The sequence below is a fragment of the Nomascus leucogenys genome, chromosome 13, assembly GCF_006542625.1.
Source record: "Nomascus leucogenys isolate Asia chromosome 13, Asia_NLE_v1, whole genome shotgun sequence".
Classification (NCBI taxonomy): domain Eukaryota; kingdom Metazoa; phylum Chordata; class Mammalia; order Primates; family Hylobatidae; genus Nomascus; species Nomascus leucogenys.
In genome coordinates, this window is record NC_044393.1 from 75,943,046 (window position 1) to 75,966,612 (window position 23,567).

The 23,567-nt window shown below is 38.5% G+C and overlaps 1 protein-coding gene across 3 annotated transcripts in view; it reads right to left on the reverse strand.

Moving 5' to 3' along the window:
• The window catches only part of GRM8 (glutamate metabotropic receptor 8), an 837,927-nt gene that overhangs the window by 451,801 nt on the left and 362,559 nt on the right, over nt 1–23,567 (reverse strand). For all 3 annotated transcript variants that reach the window (XR_004033054.1, XM_030826389.1, XM_030826390.1), the window contains exons 4-6: nt 17,903–18,038; nt 17,317–17,471; nt 16,050–16,187 (exon numbers count right to left, since the gene is read on the reverse strand). Coding sequence is in view for 2 of the 3 variants with exons in the window: in XM_030826389.1 (XP_030682249.1) it covers nt 16,050–16,187; nt 17,317–17,471; nt 17,903–18,038 (429 nt within the window). In the remaining variant the exon portion in view is untranslated. The remainder of the gene's footprint in view (nt 1–16,049; nt 16,188–17,316; nt 17,472–17,902; nt 18,039–23,567) is intronic.

The following is a 23,567-nucleotide window of genomic DNA, read 5'->3' on the forward strand; positions in this document are numbered from 1 at the left end:
AACTTTCCTGAAATAAAAACAGGAAATCCAATTTGTAGTCACAATAAAGTTTCTTATCTAAATCCAAAGGCCAGTTTTTTTCCCCTTGGAAACATAAGCCCCTGAAGCAGGGGCTGCATTTTGATATTCTTTGTGGCACTTGGCACAGTATCATTTCTGTGAAGGTGCCTTGTAAGTAGCCTGGGGTGATTATGGTGGTGTAATTTTCATCACAACCACAGATAACCCAGGTAACTGTGCAGGTACAATGATGTTCAGCTTAACTTAAGTGGCTTTGTTCCAAACAAGGGCCTCTATTGTAAAAACAAAGCAGGTGTTAAAATGTAGAGATATTGAAGATAGGGGTCATTTTACATACTAAAAAGTAAATCTGAAATGAAAAGTAAATCTGAGCTTCCCCACATTATTGCCAGGAATTACTGTATACTTAAGATGAATCCATTAAGTACACAACTGGACAAACGATGAAATTTTATGTTAGCAAAATTCCTGACATATTTCACACCTCTTACTCTATTAAATTACACTTTTTTTTAACAAAGAAAAGCTTGCCTACTTCTACACATTTTCAATTTTTTCTCCTATGTATTTCATATTAAAATTTCAAAATAATTTGATCAGAGATCCAGCGCACAAAGGTGCCTAAGTGAATAATAATCACCAAAAACACTTGCAATGGCTGCAGCAGTGGGATTCCCACCAGTGATGTCAACAGTGATGCCAAGAAGACAAAAGAAGAGGGAAGGAGCTAATAAGAAAATCCATAGAATAAACAGGCTTCATTAATTTCTGAACAGGCTACATAAATCCATTAATGCCTATAGATTAATAACATGGTCATATAAATGAAGTTACTGCATACATGTTTTCTGAAAAACATCATTGCTAATTCATCTTATACTGTTAAAATTTCATTATCCAAAATGTATATATTTTTGAGTAATATCTTCTCAAGAAAGTAATACCCTCAATTCCCAAGTACTATAGTTTATATGTGACCAGTTTTTGATATAATAAAATATATAAAATGTAAAGTTAAACCTTAGATGTCTGTCTAGTGCTTATTCTGAGTGGCAATGAAATAATGTAACAGAACACAGCAAAAGGCCAAAAGAAGGAAGAGCTGCATTTTGGGAGTACAGAGAAGCATTACTTCAGAAATGTGTCCAGACAAAGAAAACTCATTCAAGGGACGTGGATAAGGGCCAGGTGGACTAAGGAAGAGGTAGTCTATCTCAAAAAGGAAGTTTTCATTCTGGAATCTGAAAAGAGGATGAATGTACCTGAAAATCAAACCAGCAGAGAGTGTTTCAAGAACTAGAGTTAGAGAGAAAGAATCAACTAGAGATAGATACATCAGACATAGGAAAGGAAACCTGTAGCTAACTGATAGTTTCCATAAAGACAAATTGAATAATAAGAGTGTGTATGGTTTACAAATGCAGGCAGTATTTTTCTCGAGGTGTCCTTGTAGTGAATCTGCTATCTTTATATTTGCCATGTTAAAGATACTACTGAGCTGCCCAGAGAGCAGTCAAGGAAAAAAGATTTCTGGCCACAGGGCTGTGGTCCTTGAGAAATCCTGGAGCTCCTGTGTGATTAGGAAGTTATCAGAAACAGAACATGCTGTGAGTGTCTGTGTTTGAAGTGAAAGAAGGGAGATATTGAGAACAGTGATGAGTTTGCCCCTTTTTGACAAATCTTACTCTCTGCTTATTTATATCCAATTACCATCATCATCACCCTCATCTCCAGTGATTACCCATCTCTTGTCCACATTCCTCCAAACTGTCTACATATACCTCCCCCTACAAATACACACTGAAGTTATTAAGAATTGAAAGAACAAATTGTTTGCCCATCCTCATAATCATCTGTCCTAAAAGGTCATTTAAACATTTAATCAAACCTGCAGTCCTCCAGGGGAACGTGTGAGTCATGCCGTTCATCCCACACGCTCAAGCGGGGCTTTGTGTCAGTCTTAGGAATGATGCAGACTGGTCCCACAAAGAAATCAGTAACAGGGGACATTTTCTGTCATTAGGCAGAGACAAAAAGCTAACAGTTTCCTGGACTCTACTGAAATAAACTTTCACACCAGTTAATGAAACCCCTATGGAAAGCATCATGCCAGAATCCAAGGAGGCTGGCCATGTATTGACATGCAAACTAACACTCCTGCAGAAGAGGGGGTAGGTGAGCATCCTAGGTCAATATGAATTATTTGTTCTTCTGCTACTTTGGATCAGCTATACCACTGCTCCCTTTCACAGGTACAAATACACAAAAGAGGGCTTCTGTTTCATAAAAGTGGATCCGACAAATGACACTCCTCAGGGTGCTGAACCCAACACTGGCAGACAGCCCGTTCTGTGCCCTCAGTCTGCCAGCACTTTTCACTTCCAAAGCTATCAGCCTGCTTCAGACCTATGCCTTCACTCTGACTAGGGACAAAGAAAAGATCACAGTGGAAATCCTTCTGCGTGCTGCTAATAACCCTATTTAGAGTCAATGAGAGAGCCTCATTTTGCACCACCAATAAAGGCCTTCAAGAGTACTACCGAATCAGAAAAACCAAAATGTTTCTATGTACTCCCTGTCCTCATTTTACATCAGCCTGAGAGGTGACGCTCAGCAAAATATCGGACACGATGACCTCCAAGTTTCCTTCCTTCTCTAATGTCCTCTCATTCTCTTTTGGCCAGTAGGATTTAAATTTTATTTAAATTATCTCATATTCTGATGGATTCCTGAGCCCTTTTTCAGTTTTAGATAATCTCCCTGTGGTTTGCTGAATTGGCATATCTGGAGTCTAGGATCTCTCTTGGCAAAGGACTGAATATTGCTCCCATCCAACAGCTTAGCTAGCACTGCCTATTTTCTTTCTGAAAGAGATCTGGGTAGGAGGCAGGTGAAGAGCATCTTTCCACCTCCCACAGAAGGGCTAGGGAAAGCTTTGTTGTGCATGAACAAAAGGATAATTCAAACCAGCAATAACGTCCTTAATAAAAAATAATAATCATTTTCCCAAATGAAAATCTACAATTCTAACCATTTGATCACAGTGATGTAAGCAAACAAACCTGCCGCTAAAGGTTATATATGGGTCAAAGATTTAATGGAAAGTGGTACATGGGTGGAATGACATCACCTATTTGTCAGAATACTAACTCCTCTACCACATCCTATGTCGGCCCACCATTGGGGTGTAAGGGAAAGGTGCATAAAGAGATAAGTACCCATTTCTAAACATAATGCAAGTTTGACATTTAAGCTCAACAGTTTAGCTACAGAGCATTTTGGTAACATAAAAAGAAACCAGAGCAATTTGAGTGACCTTTGTGAAAGACAGGCATAGAGGTAGCAACCACCACTCTCACCACCAAAATCTAAAAACACGGAAAATTAGCATTTATCAAAATTTCTCAGAGATTACGTTACCTACCCAAGATTCAACAGCTAGGATGCAGTGTTTGAGTGTCTACTAACAAGGCTGGGAATTATTAGACACAGAAAGCATAACAGAAACACTTAGTTCCTCTTGGGTCTTATGGTCCAGTTGATAAACCTTCTAGCACTTTGAACAGATTTTCACTTACTGCAAAGAAAAATGCTCAGCTGAATTACTGTCTATCTGGGTTGCAAGTAGCACACCCCCACCATCTGTAAAATAATATTTTGGTAGACTAGAGGGCATGTTGTTAAAGGAACCCAAAGGAGAATTATTTTGATAAAGTTAGGGACAATCTCTAATATGTGTGTTTTATAATTCTGCAACTTATGTAGAAATACATCTGAATGAAAAGTTGTTGAAAAGCTGTATATCACTTTAATTTTAATAAATCAAACCACATTTTATATTCACTGACCAGGAAGTCAGTACTTAGGAAACCTGTGAGAAATTAGTTTAATATAAATAATTTGTGTGTATTGCAAATATTCATCTCCTGACTTAATTCAGAATTTCTATATAAAAACAAAAATTTAATTCTTTAATATCATCTTAAAATGAGGGATGTTCATGCCATGTTAAATAAATCATTTCCACTTATTTTTAATACATTGTATTAGTTAGGATGCTTGCAGCTGCAAATGATAGAAAATCCAACCCAAATGGCTTTAAAAATTGTTGTTCTATAGGTCTATCACCCTAGACTTCTGCTGTCCAATATGAGTCATTAGCCACATTTAAATGTAAAGAAATCAAAGTTACATTTACATTTAAGAGTAAAGTAATTAAAGTTAAATACAATTTGAAATTCTATTTTTTCAGTTTGCACTAGCCATATTCCATCAAGTGACCAATAGCCACATGTCACTAATGGCTGCTCTATTGAACAATACAGATATGGAAAAATCTTCTTCACCTCAGAAAGTTCTATTAGACAGTGCTGCCTTCAAAGAAAAGGAAGTTGTTAAATCAGTAAGCAACAGTATCTGTTATATTCCCTAAGTAGCAGGCAATAATCTTTATGCATATTATTTCCTTTAACTTCCCAACTGCTCTATGAGGCAAGTATTATTATAATGTATTAGTCTGGACTCTAGGTTGCTAGCTAAAAATGAGAAAACATAATTAGGAGAACCTTGAACTATCTCACATATCTACAAGAAGAGCCTGGTTAAGGTCCTCATCACCATCAGAACTCTTTCCATCTGTCACCTTTATTCTGTTGCACAAGTCAATATTATTCTTCCAGGTCAGCTTCCCCCTTGTGGTGGAAACTTTCTAGCCTCATATCTCACAGCCTCAAACTACTGCCTCCCACCCCCTGAGAGAGAATGATCCTCCTCCTTTCACTCCCATTTTAGATATTACTCAGAAGGATTCTGATAATTTAGCTTTGGTGAAGAGCTCAGTGTTAAATCAATCAGTTGTAGCTGAAGAGACACCAGGGAGAGGATCAGGGTTGTAGAATAGACATATGGCCAGAGGGGCTCCACTTATGGACAGGGAAAACAATTTCTAGAGAAACTGGAATGCCAGGGTCCTCTCCTTCAACACATTTCTGAGTCCTCAAGGCTCTATCTCAGGCCCTCTGCAATTTCCACTCCACATACTTTCTGGGTCTGTCCCACCAAGTCCCATTAATATACTAGTGAGGCCCCAATTCTCTGTCTCAGCAAGACCTTGTATTCTTAGCTTCAGACTCACATAAGCAACTAACACTTCCCAGACATCTGCAGCTGTATATCTCACAGGCTCCTTAAACTCAGTATACCCCACAAAATTCATCATCCTCCTTCCCCCTCTTCCCCAATCACTCATTATATCAGGAATGCTCTTTCAATCAATGACCAAATTTCCCATTCCAAGAATCAAGGCATCATCCATGATTTGTCCTCTCCTTAAACATCCAATTAAGTGCCGAGCCCTACACATATCCCTAAAATGTCTTTTTATTACTATATCCATCTACTTCTGTCCATTCCTAGTACAGTGCAACCATCACAGGCTGGGCCGCTATCATTTCTGGAAAATCACTGTAGTATCTCATGGGTCTCCCTTCCTCCAGTGTTATGCCTCACCAATACATTGTCCATACTACAGCCAGAATAATCTTTCTAAGATGGTGATTCTATTATTCTGCTTAAAACCTTCTGGTGCCCATTCATTGACTTTCAAAACATTTTTCAACTGCCTCTTGAGGCATATAAAGTCTTATATGATCTGTCCCTTGCCTAGGTCTCTATCCTTACTCTCTTACTATCCCCTTCTCCTAGTCTCTACAACTGCCATCCTTTCTCTTGTCCACTGGTCTTTGTGCCACCCTTTGGTTAAAATAATACTACTACTTATAACCTCTTTTTCTTAATTCTGCTCATATTTTAGTCTCAACTTCAATGATACCAATCTTCTCCCTTAGGCTACATCAGTTCTCCCTGCTATATGCTGGCTATTCACTTAACATAACACATTGCATTGCAGGAACTGGGCTAAATTATTCACTTTCCCAATTAGACTGTAAGACCCATGAGGACAAGAACCATTTTCATTTTGCTCACGAACATGTCCTTGACATCTAATAGCTAGTGCTTGACAAAGAGCAGAAAATAAGCTGAATTTAATTCTTTCATTTATTCCACAAATATTTTAAGGAAGCCTATTTGTGCCAGATGCCACCCAAGGCACCGAGACGCAGCTATGAATGAAACAAAATCTCTTCCTACATGAAGCTCATGTTCTTGCAGGGTAAAAAAAAAAAAAAAAAAAAGAAACCCTAATAAACTAATAATTTTTTAGAAAATGCTTAAATTGTATAAATAAATACAGTTTTAACATTTGTATAACTTTTTACATTTTAAAAATTGTATAAATGAAACCTTTTTAAATGAAATTTTCCATTATGTACTCCAAGTTGTCTTTTCATTATTCTGTTACCTCATTAGAGGTAGTATGGAAATAAAGTGCTTTCCCCTCAAATAGTATAAATGTAATTTTTTTTTTTTAGAAAAACAAAACACTATGGAGTCATGGCATTTATAATGACCAATTAAATATTCAGGTAACCAAATATTCCAGTTAAATATTCAGGTAACCAAATATTCCAATTAAAATTTGACTGATTTTATAGGACACAGGCCTATATGTGTTTCTAGAATCATATTCCCATTTAAATTAGCATCGCAGTTAGGAATTTAAAGACAAACTATCAGAATAGTATATTTTCTTCTTAAATTACAGTAAAAGCCCTTTTATAACTATGTTGAGCTTTTTCTTTTATTAAAAAACATCATTCCAACAATTAAACTATTTATCAAATGCATGCCAAGCTAGGCACCATGCATCATATCTACATCACTATAATGAAGAACAGGAGGACTATTTGGCCATACATTATAGATCAATTAATTAACTTAACAGATATATAATGCTAAGCATATGCTAAGTCCTGAGGATACAGACCCTGCTTACTAGCAACTTACAAACTATTGTCTGACTATTATCTTCCCCACAAAATATAAGCTCCTTGAGGGCAGATGTTTAGCACAATATAGAGTTTAACAAATGTCATAAGTAATCAAAAAATAATCAAGACTCTTCAGTAGGTTTTCTCAATTAGCCTTAGTAAGCTCTAATCACACTTTATGTCTCCTTTGCCCTACTGTATCCAATCCTTTGTTCAGCTAGTTCTTTTGTTTAGCTATGTTCCTAAGAGTTTATGGTAATTCTCTTGTATTTCAGCAAATCATATCTATGAGACTCTGAAATCCTCTGAGTTAAAAAGAATCCCAAGATAAAACATAGAGAATAAATTTTATTTTTGAAATATAGTCTCCTGTATTTATCTGCTTTGTATCATTTTTGAAAAGAGGAGAAATCAAGTTTTCCTGATACTGAATCATCCATACATTGTTCCTTTTTAAAATTTTGTTTGGTTTTAATGAATGGTTCCCTCAACTGAAGTTTAACAGCCATTTAAAGGAAGACAATTTATCCTACTGTTTCTGTATTTTTCTAAACTTTCTCATCCTCTCTGGCCCAAGCCTTACCTAGTTTTTCAAATAATTGGTGATCAAAAGTGCTGAACTGTCACCTGTTTGCCTATATTCTCTTTTCCATTTCTGAGTTCTTCAGTGTAATATTCCAGAGATTGTGTTTATTCAGATACATTCATCTTCCAATCAATCAAGCTAATGCCAGCTTCTGTTGTGGGTTTTGCAGAAAGGATTTCCCGGACTCCTGAACTTATTTTTTCTCTGTAGGATGAGCATTTTTCTGCTTTAAATTATTGTCTGAAAAAATGTGAGCATTTAAATACTCGAAATTTTAACTAGAATTGCTTCCCTTCTAAAAATGTTAGGTTCTCAGACCAAATGTATCAATCTGACCCTCTTAGAAGTCAGGCGCTTCACAAAGAGGGAATACTTAACCTTAGGTGCCCAACAAAAAAACATACTGGCCCATATACCAGGAAAAATAGTAGAATGGGTCACTGCAACTCAGCCCCACTTTGGTAAAGGTCTTCAGAGCAGGAAAGGATGAAGGAAAGAAGCAAGTATCAAATCAGACTTTAGTCCTATCATCGTTAGGTAGCTACAGGGATTTAGACAACTAACTTGACCAGATGAGCCTCAATTTCCCTTACTGCAAAGTGAGGAAACTGAGCTAAATAATTTCTAAGGACCTCTTCAACTCCTCCACTCTATGGGTATTCACAATCGACAGTACAGTTTTTTAAGTTTTCAGAATATTTTTTGTTTCTGATGGAAAACTTTACAATCTGCAGACTTTGAAGATACAGATGCATCTGTGTACGTTTATTTAAATTTAGTAATTTAGTAATTAAGCTTCCCACTTTCAAATTTACTAATGAGAAAAACACGCGCACACACACATATACATATTACTCTGTCATTATACTTTACTGATTTGAATACATACTCAAGTAAGTATATAAAGCTGGATACTGATTACATGTCTTTGCATTGACAATGTATAAGTCAAGTCTTGTTTAGACTATCTTCTGTAAGACACCTTGAGTTTATCAATAACCTTTAGCACAGTTGAATGTTTATTTTTCTCATTTAGCTTCACGTGCTATGGTTATCATTATAAACTAACTCTAATATTCTCTGTTACTCAAAGTATACCCTAGAGCTCACCAGGATCCACGTCACCTGGAACTGGTCAGAAATGCAGAATGCCTACCTCCAGAGCTACAAAATCAAAATCTGCATGTTAACAAGGTACTCAAGTGATTTGTGTGCATGCTAACGTTCTAGAAATGCTGTTAGACATAGTGCTTCCCATATTGCTTTAAAATAGATTTTTTTTCTTTAAGAGAATGAATAAATGAGTAAACTAACTATAATTTAGCAACGTGAACTGCTATAATTCAATGTCATTGGACTTAGAGTTATAGAAACTTCTAGTTGATAGTTTCTCCTATTTTGTTTTTTGCTTAATGTAGTCATAGGTCTACTCTTATACAAGGCAAGGGGCCAGGGAACTGGATGTAAAGGTTTATTCTGTTCAAGACCCACTAGCAAAAACTACATGTATAACTGAAAATCAATGTGAAGAATATTAAAATATTTACTACTTTATAAAGGATTAGGTAATAACCAATATGTTATTTTTGCTTCACTTTATAGTTGGTGATTAAAATTCCAAAATGTATTGCATCACACATACGGTATCATAAAGAGCAAAACAGGAAAATATTTTTCAACTATGTGGTAAAATGTCTAATATAAGTAAATAATAAATGGAGGATATAAATGTCAAGGACAAATCCAAATAAAAGAAACCAGGATCCTGGCTGCAGCTCTGAGATTAACACTGTGATTTGTCAATAATTCACTTTACTTCTCTGGGTTCTAGTTTCTTCACTAGAAAACAAGAGATTGATTCTTATTTTACATCCCAGCTCTAAATTCTGAAATCCAGTATGGCTGAAATCAATGCCTGTTTTGTCATCTCAGATGGATCTATTGAAATTCAACATGAAATCTCAGAAACAGCATAAATAAGTCATCCTTGGATTTCTGCTATTTTACTTGCAAAGAACAAGAGCATATGGATGGCTACCTCATAGTGCTAATGTAAAGGCATTCTCCCCTAACAGAGTTTTACTCTAGGCAAGGGGACAAATGGGTATGGCAGAACACATTTTAATTCAGGGGAACCTACCTGGGTTATCTTTCACTCTCAATCACCAAATCAAATTATGTAAATTCATCCCCCTTGATGACTACCTACTTCCTTCATATGGTCTCTATGCATCCTGAGTGAATACAGGAGAGCTTATACCTTTCATAACTTCACAAAACAAACAGAGGACTGCTGAGAGGTAGTTATACCTGAAAAGTTACATAGTTAATCTAGCACCAGAAAATAAACTGACAGGTCTTTCAGGGAGCTAATTATTGAGCCTGCTATTTGGTTCACTGACAGGATTGCTTGTTTGTGGGAAGAAACATATTTGTGCATTGCTTTTTCCATTACCGCTATTTCTATCATCATAAATAAGAATCAATAGGCCATTTTGCATAGCATATGCTCCCACTATTTAGTATCTGAGTGTCAGCTGTATGCAGGCTAAGCAGCAGTGCCCCAGCCTCCTGGCTGAGAATTAAAACCCAGCAAAGAAAACACCTCAAATTCCACAAGATAGTGTATATGTCTTTATGAGCTCCTTGAGAGCAAGGGAGGTCTGTTGTTTGTCTCTCTATCTGAAGCATAGTGCCTGGCACATGGTGAGATTCAAAATGTATAAACAACTAAATGAATAATGAATGAATGGATGGATGAATGAAACAAAGGAAGGTTTTAAGATAGGATATGGAATCAACTGTATTTACTGGGTCAGTCAAGGGATGTTGTTTCGATAAGGGCAGAGCTATTTACAATTCGTGATGGAGGCAGGAAGGAAAAGACCCGGCCTGAGTCCAGAGGGAGCTGGCTTTTGTTTAGCAGCTTAACCCACATACTCAGGTCTCTGCAATATTCACTATCGAGTCCTCACTATAGAAGACAAGAAATCAGAATGACAGTCATTTAAAAAGTAAAGCAAAACCTCTGAAGAAAGACTCTCTATTGCCAGTGAGAATATTGCTAGACAAAACAAGGTCAAGGAAGGGACTGATCAGAGAAAAGGTAGGAATGAGAAAAAATGAGATGAAGGGAGAGGAATTGTGGCAGAGGCCTGAGTGGGGAAATAAGTGTGTAAAATGTGTAAAGACAGGGAGAGGATGAAGATGCAATTCTCAAGACAGTCTGTGGGTGTCTGGGTTTTGGAGAGTGGAAAGACATTAAGCCTGAGAGTACAATGAGGGAGGAAGGGAGGGAGGGAGAGGTCAGATAAAAGTCTATAAAATAACACCCATCACCACTGATAACAAGTATAAAAGAGTCCTTTTTTCTTGAGAAAGACAAAGGGAATTTTAAGTAGGATTAAGTAGTAGTAGCTTTCAGAACTCAGCAGCTCTCAGAAGCAATAATAACTACATAAATAGCTAAGTGGATGGTAGGAATTACCTCACTTGGAATTTGGCCAGCAAATCAAAAGTTAGCAGTAATATCACATCTTTTTGAAAGCTTCCCTGAGATTCTAGAGGGGAAAATTATCTCAGAAAACTGTTTCTACTGAGTAAATTTCAGGAAGAAATGCTCCTCACTGCTTGAAGATGTTCTAGCTCTGGAAAATTGGTAGGACAGAAGCCCCTCCCTGCTAGGAAGCACTCTCTCATCCATGTAAATACATTGCCAATATTGCCCCCAACGGAAGCAAATAATTACATTCACAGATTACCGTCGCCTAAGTAAAATGTTACTCAACACGTATAACCTAACCTACCAATGATATTCTGAATGCACAAAAAGGGCCTCATGGATATCTCACTTTCAGAGTGCCTTAACTTTTTAACTCATTGCACGTAGTTAAAATGTAAACTTTTTAAGGCCACATTTTAAAACACTTTGCAAACACTGGACACCTCTACTCGTGAATATCCTATAAATTTTTCCTTTCAAGTACATTTGACCACTAACATGCCAGATCATCTCCCCTTCTCCCCTAAAACAGAAATGAAAACTGGGTAAAATGGTAATTTGGGGGAGAAATATCTTCTCTCATCATCTGAAAACTGTCATATGTTGCTTTTTTAAAAAATTAAATTAGTGTTGTATTCTACCCAGAGACAAGTTATTTTGGTATCACCCACAATGGAATTTGCATGAAAATCTGTTTACTGACCCAGTTCCCTAGGGGTGCATTTGCCCTAGCACTTGGAGTAAACACCATTTTCATTGCACTAGAAATAGTTCTAATTAGACAAATTGTTATAATTTTAGCAACACCCAAATAAATCAAAGGATTTGGAGGCAGACATGCCACAGAATCTGGATTCGGCCACAAACCAGTTCAGTATTTGTGCCTGAAATAAAAGTCTAGTCATACACTATCTACAGATGCTAAAGGAACAGCTACATACCTCGACTGAACTTAGAAAATATGATTTTTGTTATTGTACTTTAAGCTCTGGGATGCATGTGTAGAACGTGCAGGTTTGTTACATAGGTATACATGTGCCATGGTGGTTTGCTGCGCCCATCAACCCATCATCTAGGTTTTAAGCCCTGCATGCATTAGGTATTTGGCCTAATTCTCTCTCTGCTTTTGCCCTCAACTCCCTGACAGGCCCCACTGTGTGATGTTCCCCTCCCTGTGTCCATATGTTCTCATTGTTCAACTCCCACTTATGAGTTTAAAAAAAATAAAATATGAGTTTGGAGAAACTGGTTATTCTGAAAACAGCCTATTAAAAAATTATGTGGTTAAGAGAGAGAGAGAGAGAGAGAGAGTGTGTGTGTGTATGTGTGTGTGTGTGTGTGTGTGTGTGTGTGTGTGTGTGTGTGTATGAGTCTATCCATTTCATTAACTGGGGTATTTTCACTAATGCAGTCTAAATAACAGGAAATGAATTTAAAGAGAATCAAACAGTAACATTCAGAACTCAAAGTTAAGCATAGTGTAAAATATATCTCAGTGGAAAGCATGTAAGTGTCTAAACTCTCCTTCCAAACCCTTCTATAAACTGCCACTTTGTATTTTCCATTCATGTATCCTCCTGTCCAAAGACCTGGACCTTTTTACTGCTGTTCACGCACCTACACATCACGCCCTACTCCATGCCTTTGTCCTGCTGACTCCCCATTTCTTCTCATCTTGGATGTCTTTCCCAAATCCTTCTTGTCATCAAACACTCATCTCATCCACAGAGCTTTGGATTTTACAATATGAACTTACATACATTTTCTGAACTTCCCTAATTATCTATATCCAAATTTAGCATTTAATCATAGAACTTTCCTCTCTGATTACATATATGTTTGTGTGTATCTTTTTTCCCCCAACCAAATCACATGATTTAAAGGTAACATTGGTCTTTAATGCCTCTCCTTAAAATTTCCATCAAGATCCTACTCTGCATTTATTCTCTTTCACTAGTTATCCCTTCTCTTTTTTTTTTTTTGAAAACATGCTTAAATGCGCCCTATCCTAAAGAAATCTCCAATTCTTTCTCAAGCTCTCCCACCATATCTACTTTCTTTCTCTCAAAACTTCTTGAAACAGCATCCCTTCCTCCACTTCTATTCTGTTCTCTCTCAACCCCTCTAATTTGGTTACCCAGGCACACCCTTATCTCTCAGCTGCAGGTCCCTGCCACACTGAAACCTCACGCACCTGTCTTTCTCCTGGAGACTGAGACAACCTTGACTCCCGGTTCATCTCCTTCCCCCAAGCCCAGCATTCTCAGTGTCCTTTCCTGGTTCCTGCCCTTGAATTCTCAGTCATCACTCCTTATCTTTCCTCAGTCTCCCATGGCAATGGCATCTCTGCTTTTGTCTTTAACTTCAAAATATCCAAGACTCTCTAATCTCAAATTTTAGTGAACTGTCTATGGGGTCCCAGACCTTATGCTGCCACCTGCTGGCCAGTTTCATGGGGCTATCTCAGAACAAAATTCAAGTTTATTCCCAAACACCTAACCATTCTATTTATTTTATTTTTCCTCTGTTAATTAATTACATCACCATTTTCCTAGACCTCCCTGATAGAGGTTTAACATCAGCATCCTCCATGATTTAACGATCTTCGCCCCAGCATCAACCACTCAGCTGGTTGTTATATAAATATAACACTATATAGCGTTAGATAAATATAACACTACCTACCAGAGCGTCTGTCCTGTGTGTTACATCCCTAGCTAGCTTTTTTTTTTTTTTTTTTTTTTGAGATGGAGTCTCACTCTGTCGCCCAGGCTGGAGTGCAGTGGCACAATCTTGGCTCACTGCAACCTCCACCTCCCGGGTTCAAGCAATTCTCCTGCCTCAGCCTCCCAAGTAGCTGGGACTATAGGCGCCCGCCACCACGCCGGGCTAATTTTTGTATTTTTAGTAGAGATGGATTTTCACCATGTTGCCCAGGCTGGTCTCAAACTCCTGAGCTCAGGCAATACGCCCACCTCGGCCTTCCAAAGTGCTAGGATTACAGGTGTGCACCACCGTGCCCGGCCCCTAGTTAGCTCTTCTTAGACCATGACGGCCTGTCCCCAGGATACTGGATGAGTCCTCATTGACCTGCCTCCATTTTCTCCCCTGAACCCCAATCCTCCTCACACTTTTGCCAGGCAAATCTTCTTGAACCGAGTGCCTGAGCAATTCTCTAAGAAGAGCCTCAAGACATTGTGTCCTACTGGTAGAATAAAGCCCAAATTCCTCAACTCTGGAACTTCTGGAAAGAACTTCAAGATCGTGCATGATCTGGCTCCAGACTATCACCAAAGCCTCAGCTGTCATCACGCTTCCTCTCGCGATATTCACTCTTGCTCCAAACTCCCTGAACTATTTTTTTTTTCCTGTACTTTGAACAAAAGAGCCTTACTCTGGCGCTAGAGCTTGTCATGCACTCCTGTCATATCTTTACACAACTGACCACTTCTTGTCACTCAGGTCTTATCTCAAATGTCACCTCCTCTGGCGAGGCATACTCAGACCACAAAGTCTAATTACCTTCCTCCTCCTAATACCCAGGTTAGTCTTTCACAGTTAATCTGTTGTATTTCTTCTAAGCACATCTCAGCATCTGAACACATGTGTTCATTTATGTTTATTATGGAGTGTCCATCTCCCCACACTCAAATGTAAGCCCCGTCAGCATGAATATTGCCTTTCTTCACTCAACTCAGCTCCTGGAAAAGTGCCTGGCACATAGAAGCCTGAAATCAGATTCTTCCACAGCGTGGCACCCATTTCCACCTCCTTGTTCTGTCTCTGTTTATACGTCTGTGCTAGCTGTTAGTATATTACATCTTTTACTTGAACAGCTATTTCCAAAGAAAGTGAGGAGGAGGGAAAGGAGGACATATCAAAGTCTGGGGGTGGTGGGGTAGAAGAAGGAATGAATCATTTCTAAAACACACATTCAAGTTGTGTAGTTTTCAGTGTAAAGGATTCGTGCATTTTTTGTAAAATTGACCCTTATGTTGTATGTTTTTGATCCTACTATCAGCAGTATTCTTTAAATTTCATTTTCTATGTGTTAGTTTCTAATATATATATTAAAAATGAATGTTTATATTGACCTCATATCTGTAACCTTGCTAAATTTACTACTCAGTTCTAAGTAACTTTTTAAATTATGTGGTTTTGGGCCAGGCATGGTGGCTCACGCCTGTAATCCCAGCACTTTGGGAGGCCAAGGTGGGTGGATCACGAGGTCAGGAGTTTGAGACCAGCCTGGCCAACATGGTGAAACCCCGTCTCTACTAAAAATACAAAAATTAGCCAGGAGTTGTGGCACGCACGTGTAGTCCCAGCTACTCAGGAGGCTGAGGCAGAAGAATCGCTTGAAACCAAAAGGTGGAGGTTGCAATGAGCCAAGATTGTGCCACTGCACTCCACCCTGGGCGAAAGAGCAAAACTCTGTCTCAAAAAGAAAAAAAAAATTATGCTTTTTTTTCTATGTGCACAATCATCTGAAAATAAATATAGTTTTAATCATATATTCAAAAATGCATATTCAATATCATTATTATTTTTAAGCACAAGCTACGGAAAGTAAAGCATCAAAAAAATCATACATGTTCCAGGATAGCTGCTATGCAGGATTTAAGAAAATAATAGTATTATAGGGGACAGGGATTAAAATAGTTGAAAAATACTGTCTTATAGCAACTTATTATGATATATATTACATTTTGAACCCCTGGAGAGCAATACCATGTCTTATTTGTCTGTATTCCATCAAACCTAATAAAGTACATTTTCCAAAGTAGACAATAAATGTTTCCCAGATACCCCAGTACTGTATGCATGGTATATGTTCAATAAAAACTTGCTGATCAATTGAAAGAACCAATAAACAAATTTAAGTTTGTTGAATGATCAGTGTATTCTCAGCCCTGAGACACTATAACAAAAAGACACAAAAAATAGAAAATACACTCATCATTATCCATATAGTAAAACGTAATTTATCAAGTAATGAAAACAAGTGAAAATGAAACAAATGCACCACAGGAAACATTTGAGTGGTTACCTGTGCATTTCTTTATATGACTGTTCCTTTTCCCATGTGATCCTAACTTACAGCCAAAATTCTCCTCCCAAAATTCTGCAAACCACACATTTCTTCGATTATTGGCAAGAGTTCGGCTTCTAAAGTATCGATCAAATCCTATTTCAAAGGAGAAAGGTATGATTTTAACATTCTTTCAAAATTAAATATTGTCAGAACTTTCAAATGGACATTATATTCTGATCACTGCATGAGAAGAAAAAAAAACACATAATAAATGAGAGAAAGCCAGTAGCCCATAAATAAGGCCTCTCTTACGGCAAACGTCAAGGAGGATCAATGGACAATCCCCCCACACCACCACCAGTACTCAAGCACCTGGCTCTATGAATAAGTACAACAGGAAAGCCTGGTGTCAGCGTCCTTCTTATACCCTCTCCTACTCTACTTCTCCCAGAGGCAGCAACCAGTGACTTCATGCTGAATCCTGAATACTCAGAACCCAACTTCAACTTCCCTCATTCTTTTCTCTTTCCTAGCATGGAACAATGTTTCAGACTTTCCTGTGTTTCCACATACTTCAAAATTTCTCCGTCCTATATGTTCTGTTTTCAGCTAATTCAATAAAGCAATCATGTTAATGTCATCTTATGGAGTCATGAACTCAAGTGTCGGTTTGCTCAGGTAACTGCTTTATTGAAGGGAGATCCCCTGGAAATAATGCCTTACTCCAGAGGATAATGTTAAGATGAGAATTTCAGTTACTGTCAAACCGACTGGAAAAGATGTTTAGAAGATAGACTGCCTTTCAGGATGCTCCAAGTCTTTCCTGTTGCATTTATTTATCCATATGATAAGCCCAGCATCATATATTCATTTTCTATAAATCAAGCATTTCCCTCCAACAATGCTATAACCACCATAAATACCCATGGAAATATGCAAACTCAAACTCAAAATGCAATTACTAACATAATGGAAATAACTGACTATGGTCTTTTTCTTAAAAAAATATAATGGGTCCTCTTTCCTAAATACACACACACACACACACACGCACACAATACATATATACATATATAGGTATATATATATATATATATATATATATATATATATGCATATGCATGCTGGTTTAAATACTGGTCTTGACAATTCTGCCACCAAAGCTAAAATTTGTATCAATCCATCAGTAATGAGTGCATTTCCTCATATTATGATACTCCAGTTTTGCCTTTGAGTTCAGATCCAACTGGAATAAAACAAATTCTCTACGGTGCATTCTTACCATCAATTGATGCTCGTTTGGGCAAAATTGTCACAGCCCCTTCTGCAATCTCCTCTTGCTGATAGACAGGTGCTATTTTGGATCCCCAACTATCTGAGCCAATCCAGAGAAAATGCCCACTTTGGTTTAGTTTTTTTGCTGCTTCCAATATCCTCCTATAGGAATAAAAATAAATAATGCATATCACATGTATTAAAAATACCACAATTATGAATATTACAAGACCAGCTTTAGGAAGTTGTATACACTCGGTAGGTCACTGTTTAACAATTAAGATGATCATTCTAACTGCCCAAGTCTTATCATCTCCTAAAAGCAAGATAGCAGAGACTAACTCCAACATATGTTAATTAGCCTTATCCTTAACCTCATTCACATCATTCTGTCTATCATCTTTGTTTGTCTTATCTCATTTAGTCCCCAAGTTTTACTCTGTAGGTATTTCAGATTTACAAACTAGAAGGCAGCAGAAGGCAGTCTGTTATTGGAAGGGAATTACAAGCTTTTATGTTGAACATGAAATATGTTAGAAAGAGGATATGGGACTCAAATCTGACCCTACATACAGAAGAAAAGTAATCAGCACCTGATGTCATCCTCATTGGCAAACATAATCACTGCTCGAGCATTAGGTGTTTCTAGCAGGCGTTTGATAATTTTTTCAAATTCTCCAGGTCTTGGTTCACGTGGGATTTTCTGTGACTGAGCAATGCAAACACCACCTATTTAAAAAAGAAGGGAGGGGGTGATTCAGAAAGACCATTTATTTAATTAGCAAACCCAATTAGCTACTTTATAAAAGCACATACTTCTGTATGAATATTATTTCTCAAAATATGTGTCACTCTCACCTATTAAGAGCAATTGTGTTTGTTTGCATTATAATATATTCACCAAATAAATGACAACAATTATTAATCAGACATGGGTTTGTTTCCCAAAATTTAAACATAATTTTTGTGGATATAGCTAAGAAAACCAAGGTGTATAAGATGTGTGATGAGAGTCAAAAGGTGGAAAGAAGAAGGGCTCTTTTGATTTATGCAACATAAGCCAAAGGACAAGTGACAGAATTAATAAAAGTATGAGTATGTCTTATAGTTGAGACCCTTATTAAGTAGCAAGGTCCTTTTGTTACTTTTATTTACTAGTAGACTTCTTTTAAAGTTAATTTCATTGTATAGCTAATAGAACTGCAGCAAGGTCCTCACACATCAGCATAGCAATGTCTTATGAGACAAGTGGTCTTCAAGACTATGTAAGACACAGGCAAACCCCAAAGATGCCAACTTTGGATTGACATACATCTCCACTGTGAAAATAGAAATGGCAGAAATACCATCTCATTTTCACTGCAAGTAAAATGAAAGAATCTTCTTTTGGCCTCTCCTTCTTAGGCAATGAGGGACAAAAGAGAAAAGTAGAGAAAAGATCTCTGCCTCTGGGCTGGGGTAGGAGGAGAAGAAAGAGGTTCCCCTAATTGCAGTGAAACAGAGAGATAACATTCTGAAACTAGATGAGAAAGCAATATTAGCAATAGGTTTCAATTGCATTATGGTATAAACAGTATTTTTTTTTCAGTCAGCTAAGAATTAAATCACCATTTATAGCATTGCTTCAGTAGGCAAAGGCATTTTTACTTCCAAACAACTCATAATGCACTCAGTCATCCAACTGTTATTGGATGCCATTATATTCTATGCACTGGGCTCAACATTGGAAATGCACAGTCTAATCCAGGAGTTACCACCTAGTCTGGGAAATAGGCATTTGAATAAGTTACCATGGAATAGATAATAAAGTATATAATTAATAGGATACTGAATACAATGAGAACACAGAAGGAGGAGTAACTAAAGTGCTTGAGAGAGCTGAATTTTAAAGAGCAAATATACATCCATTTGGGGACAAAAGTGGAACATGTCTGGTGGAGGCCAAAGTATGTAAAAACCTAGCATGATCATGGCCTATGGTAGAGACTGGCTGGGTTTGAAGTTGGAAACAATGACCAGGTCCAGCTTGAGGATGGCTTTGTTAGACAAGCCAAATTCTGTAGGCTGAGTGTTCATATGTTAAAACTTAATCCCCAGTGTGAAAGGATTAGGAGATGGGACTGTTGGGAGGTGATTAGGTCATGAGAGTGGAGTCCTTATGAATGGGATTAGTGCCCTTATAAAAAAGACTCCAGAGAGATTTCTTGCACCATCTGCCATGTGAGGGCACAGCAAAAAGACACTGAACCAGGAAGAGGGCCCTCATCAGCTCTTGACCATGCTGGCACCTTGCTCTCTGACCTTCAGCCTCCAGAACTGTAAAAATAAATTACTATTGATTAAGCCATCCAGTATATGATAATTTTTATTTTTTATTTTTTAGATATGGGGGTGTCACTCTGTCACCCAAGCTGGAGTGCAGTGGCCAGATCATAGCTCACTGTAGCCTCAAAGCCCTAGGCTCCAGTGATTTGCCCACCTCATCCTCCGGAGTAACTGGGATTACAGGCACATGCCACCAACACCGCACTGGTCTCCTATAATAATTTATTATGGCATCCCAAAGAGACTAAGACATCAAATAACTTGGACTTTATCCTGAAAACAATGGGAATCCATTAGGTTCATCAGCAGGAGAAGTACATGCCGAGCTTTATGCTTTAGTAGACTTTCAAAGAAGAAACGTCTGGTAGCCAAATGATAGATTTCCAGGGCACTGTGATCGGACCTAATATGTACAGCAGATGTATGACTAACTGGTGCTGGTATATAAAACTATTTTTCTCATAAGTTAGAGAACATTCAGAATTATGCCTGTAATAGCAGGACTCTTAGTAACCTTATAATATGCATCCCAGGGGTGGGAATTGCCCATAATACACAGATTGGGCTGTGTCACTACCTGCAGTTAGCTGGTCTACTGATATACCACCACTAGTTGTGATAATTGATTCATTCCTTCAGTAAATATTTCTTGAATGCCCAGTATCTGCTAGATACTGTGTGGGTGCTGTGGACACAATGGTGAATAAAAGAAATTCTTTAAGTTCACAGAATTCAGAAATATTGTGGGTAAATCAGGCTTAATGCAAAATAAAAAGAAAGAAGAAGGAGAGAAAAAGAACGGAGAGGAGAAAGAAGAGCAGGAGAAGGAGGAGGAGAAGGAGGAGGAGAAGGAGAAGGAGGAGGAGGAGAAGGGGGAGGAGAAAGGGGAGGAGAAGGGGGAGGAGAAGGAGGGGGAGGAGAAGGAGGAAGAGAAGGAGGAGGAGAAAGAGGAAGAGGAAGAAGGAGGAAGAGGAAGGAGGAGGAAGAGGAGAAAGAAGAGGAGGAAATGGAAGGAGGAGGAGGAAATGGAAGGAGGAGGAGCAAATGGGAGGAGGAGGAAGAGACAGAGGAGGAGACGGAGGAGGAGGAGAGGAGGAGGAGGAGACGGAGGAGGAGGAGGAGGAGGAGGAAGAGACAGAGGAGGAGACGGAGGAGGAGGAGGAAGAGGAGGAAGAGATGGAGGAGGAGGAGGAGGAAGAGATGGAGGAGGAGGAGGAGGAGTAGGAAGAAGAGATGGAGGAGGAGTAGGAGAAAGAGATGGAGGAGGAGTAGGAGAAAGAGATGGAGGAGGAGGAGGAGGAAGAGATGGAGGAGGAGTAGGAGGAAGAGAAAGAAGGAGGAGGAGGAAGAGAAAGAAGGAGGAGGAGGAAGAAGAAAGAAGGAGGAGAAGGAAGAAGAAAGAGGAGGAGGAGGAAGAAGAGGAGGAGGAGGACGAAGAAAGAGGAGGAGGAAGAGGGAGGAGGAGGAAGAGGGAGGAGGAGGAAGAGGGAGGAGGAGGAGGAAGAGGAGGAGGAAGAGGGAGGAGGAGGAGGAGGAAGAAGAGGGAGGAGGAAGAGGAGGAGGAGGAAGAGGGAGGAGGAGGAAGAGGGAGGAGGAGGAGGAGGAAGAGGGAGGAGGAGGAGGAAGAGGGAGGAGGAGGAGGAGGAAGAGGGAGGAGGAGGAGGAGGAAGAGGAGGGGGAGGAGGAAGAGGGAGGAGGAAGAAAGAGGAGGAGGAAGAAAGAGGAGGAAGAAGGGGAAGGAGGAGGAGGAGGAAGCAGAAGAGGCAGAAGAAGAAGAAGAAATAATACATAATTATAAATTATAATGAGCCCTGTGAGGAAGAGCAAAGGAATTTAATTTAGATTGAGGACTGCTCAGGGAAAGCCACCCTAAAGTGATGTAATGTAGTTGAGATCAAAAGCATGAGAGCATGGGAAAGGGTGGGAAAGGGCAGGAAAGGGCCAGGGGCGTCAATGAATGAGGGTGAGAGGAGTGGGCAACAAAAATGAGATGGAGATAAGGGTCCGATTGCATGTGGCTCTGCAGGGCCTATGGAAGACTATGAATAATTAAATGCTTAACTTTCTCACTAAATGTTTCTATTTCTTCGATCTTTGAGTGGCCCATAGGAATATGTCTCATGTATGAGCTTTGCACTCCACGGAAGAAAAATGGATGAGGATCGCTGATACAGAGGGCAGCCTGAAGTGGGATGAACAGGAGGCAACGAGCCCAGCAAGGAGGTATTGGAATAGGCAGTGGGAAATGATGACTGAGCCAGCACTACCGGTGCTGGGGAGGAGCAGCTGGAGTTAAGGCAGAATCTCTGAGTCAGAATCAATGGGGCTTTGTGTTGATTTGATGTAAGTAGCGAAGCAATGGGAAACCACTAAGTATGACTCCAAGGATTTGGTCTTTGTGACCAGTTATGTGATGGTATCATTAAACAAGTGGGAAATCCAGGAGGATAAGGAGGAGGAAAGAATTATTTTGATTGGAGGCCGGTTGTCTTCAAAGTATGCATGGAATGTCAAACTGAAAAAGTGAATCTGGAGCTAAAGAGAGAGAAGGGAATTGTAATGCTTTCCTCAGGGGCTGATAGGTATTTGAAGTGTTGTGGGGCAAAGAGGTCACTGATAGAGAATATTTAAATCAGCAATAGAAAAGGTGAATTATAGAACTCTGAAAAAAATCAGGTTTGGAGAAGGAGGAAAGGAGTGATTACATATTTTGAGAAAACTTTTGGAATGAAGTCTAGAGGTAAGTTGAAGACTATGTATAATTTCTTTAAAATGCAAACAAACAAACCTCCGTGAGTGGAAACGTTAGGTAACTGCAAAAATGTAACATGAAGTAACACACTCTAGGGAACAATAGCTGTTTCAAAAGATGACTGCCCTTTTAATTAAATTGCCATGATTACTTAAGCATCCCATTAAAGACATGTTATATGCTGAGTATCATTCTGAGACTGTTACTGACTCTGTAGCCATAAAAAATTAAGTTCTGAAAATTTTTATTATTACTGTTTCAGAATAAGCAAACAAGCAATCCAAACATAGTTTAATCTGAATTCATTATTTATTCACCATGGACCTATTAAACATTTTTGTTTGTAAAGAGCTGAGTTAGCTGAGTTGAATTTTAACATAGCTTAAATCCATTTCACTTTTTGCTATTCCTGTACCTCACCTCATATCTTTCAACCTGGTCAGTTTGAATTTTCCTGGAAAGAGGCACTGAACTATTAATCTATTTAAGCTGAACAAATGCTTGTAGAGAACCTGTTCCACATGGCATTGTGCTGTTTGGTGCCTGTGGATATTTTATTAAAGTGCAGATTAATTATTTCTCAAATGATTGTAGTTAGAAGACTGGGATTATTTCCTTAACCCTGATACCCATTCACACTTTCTTTCTTTATATCAGTTAAAAAGCCAGACAGCTAATCTGTTCATAAGCACTCATGGTCTACTATGTTTCAGGAGCTACAGACAAAGACTGCCAGTCCTCAGCAGTTATGATATAATTGAATGACAATACGTACACATAAGAAATGTCAGACAAGGGTGTAAATTAGGTAACACAGATAACAGCATAAGATATACCACAGTTCAGTCATAAATGACAAATAGATCATCCCCTAAAATAGTCCTATGACTTCATAAGAGGAAGAGGTCATTATATACTGTTAGAATTTGGTTTTAAAAATAAAATGAAATTCAAAGATTCAGACCTCAAAGATACGTTTTCCATACGATACTCCACATCCATTGCTTGACTTTTTAAAGAGACTCTGTGTCCTGATTTAAATTCCTGGGGTGGGTGAGAGGAAGAGAAGTTGCCCTTCATCAAAGAATGTGTCCACCACATCTATTCTTCCATGTCTCAGTCTGAAAGATTACTAATTGTGTACAATTCAAGGGACATTAACTTTCCTATTCTGCAGGGGT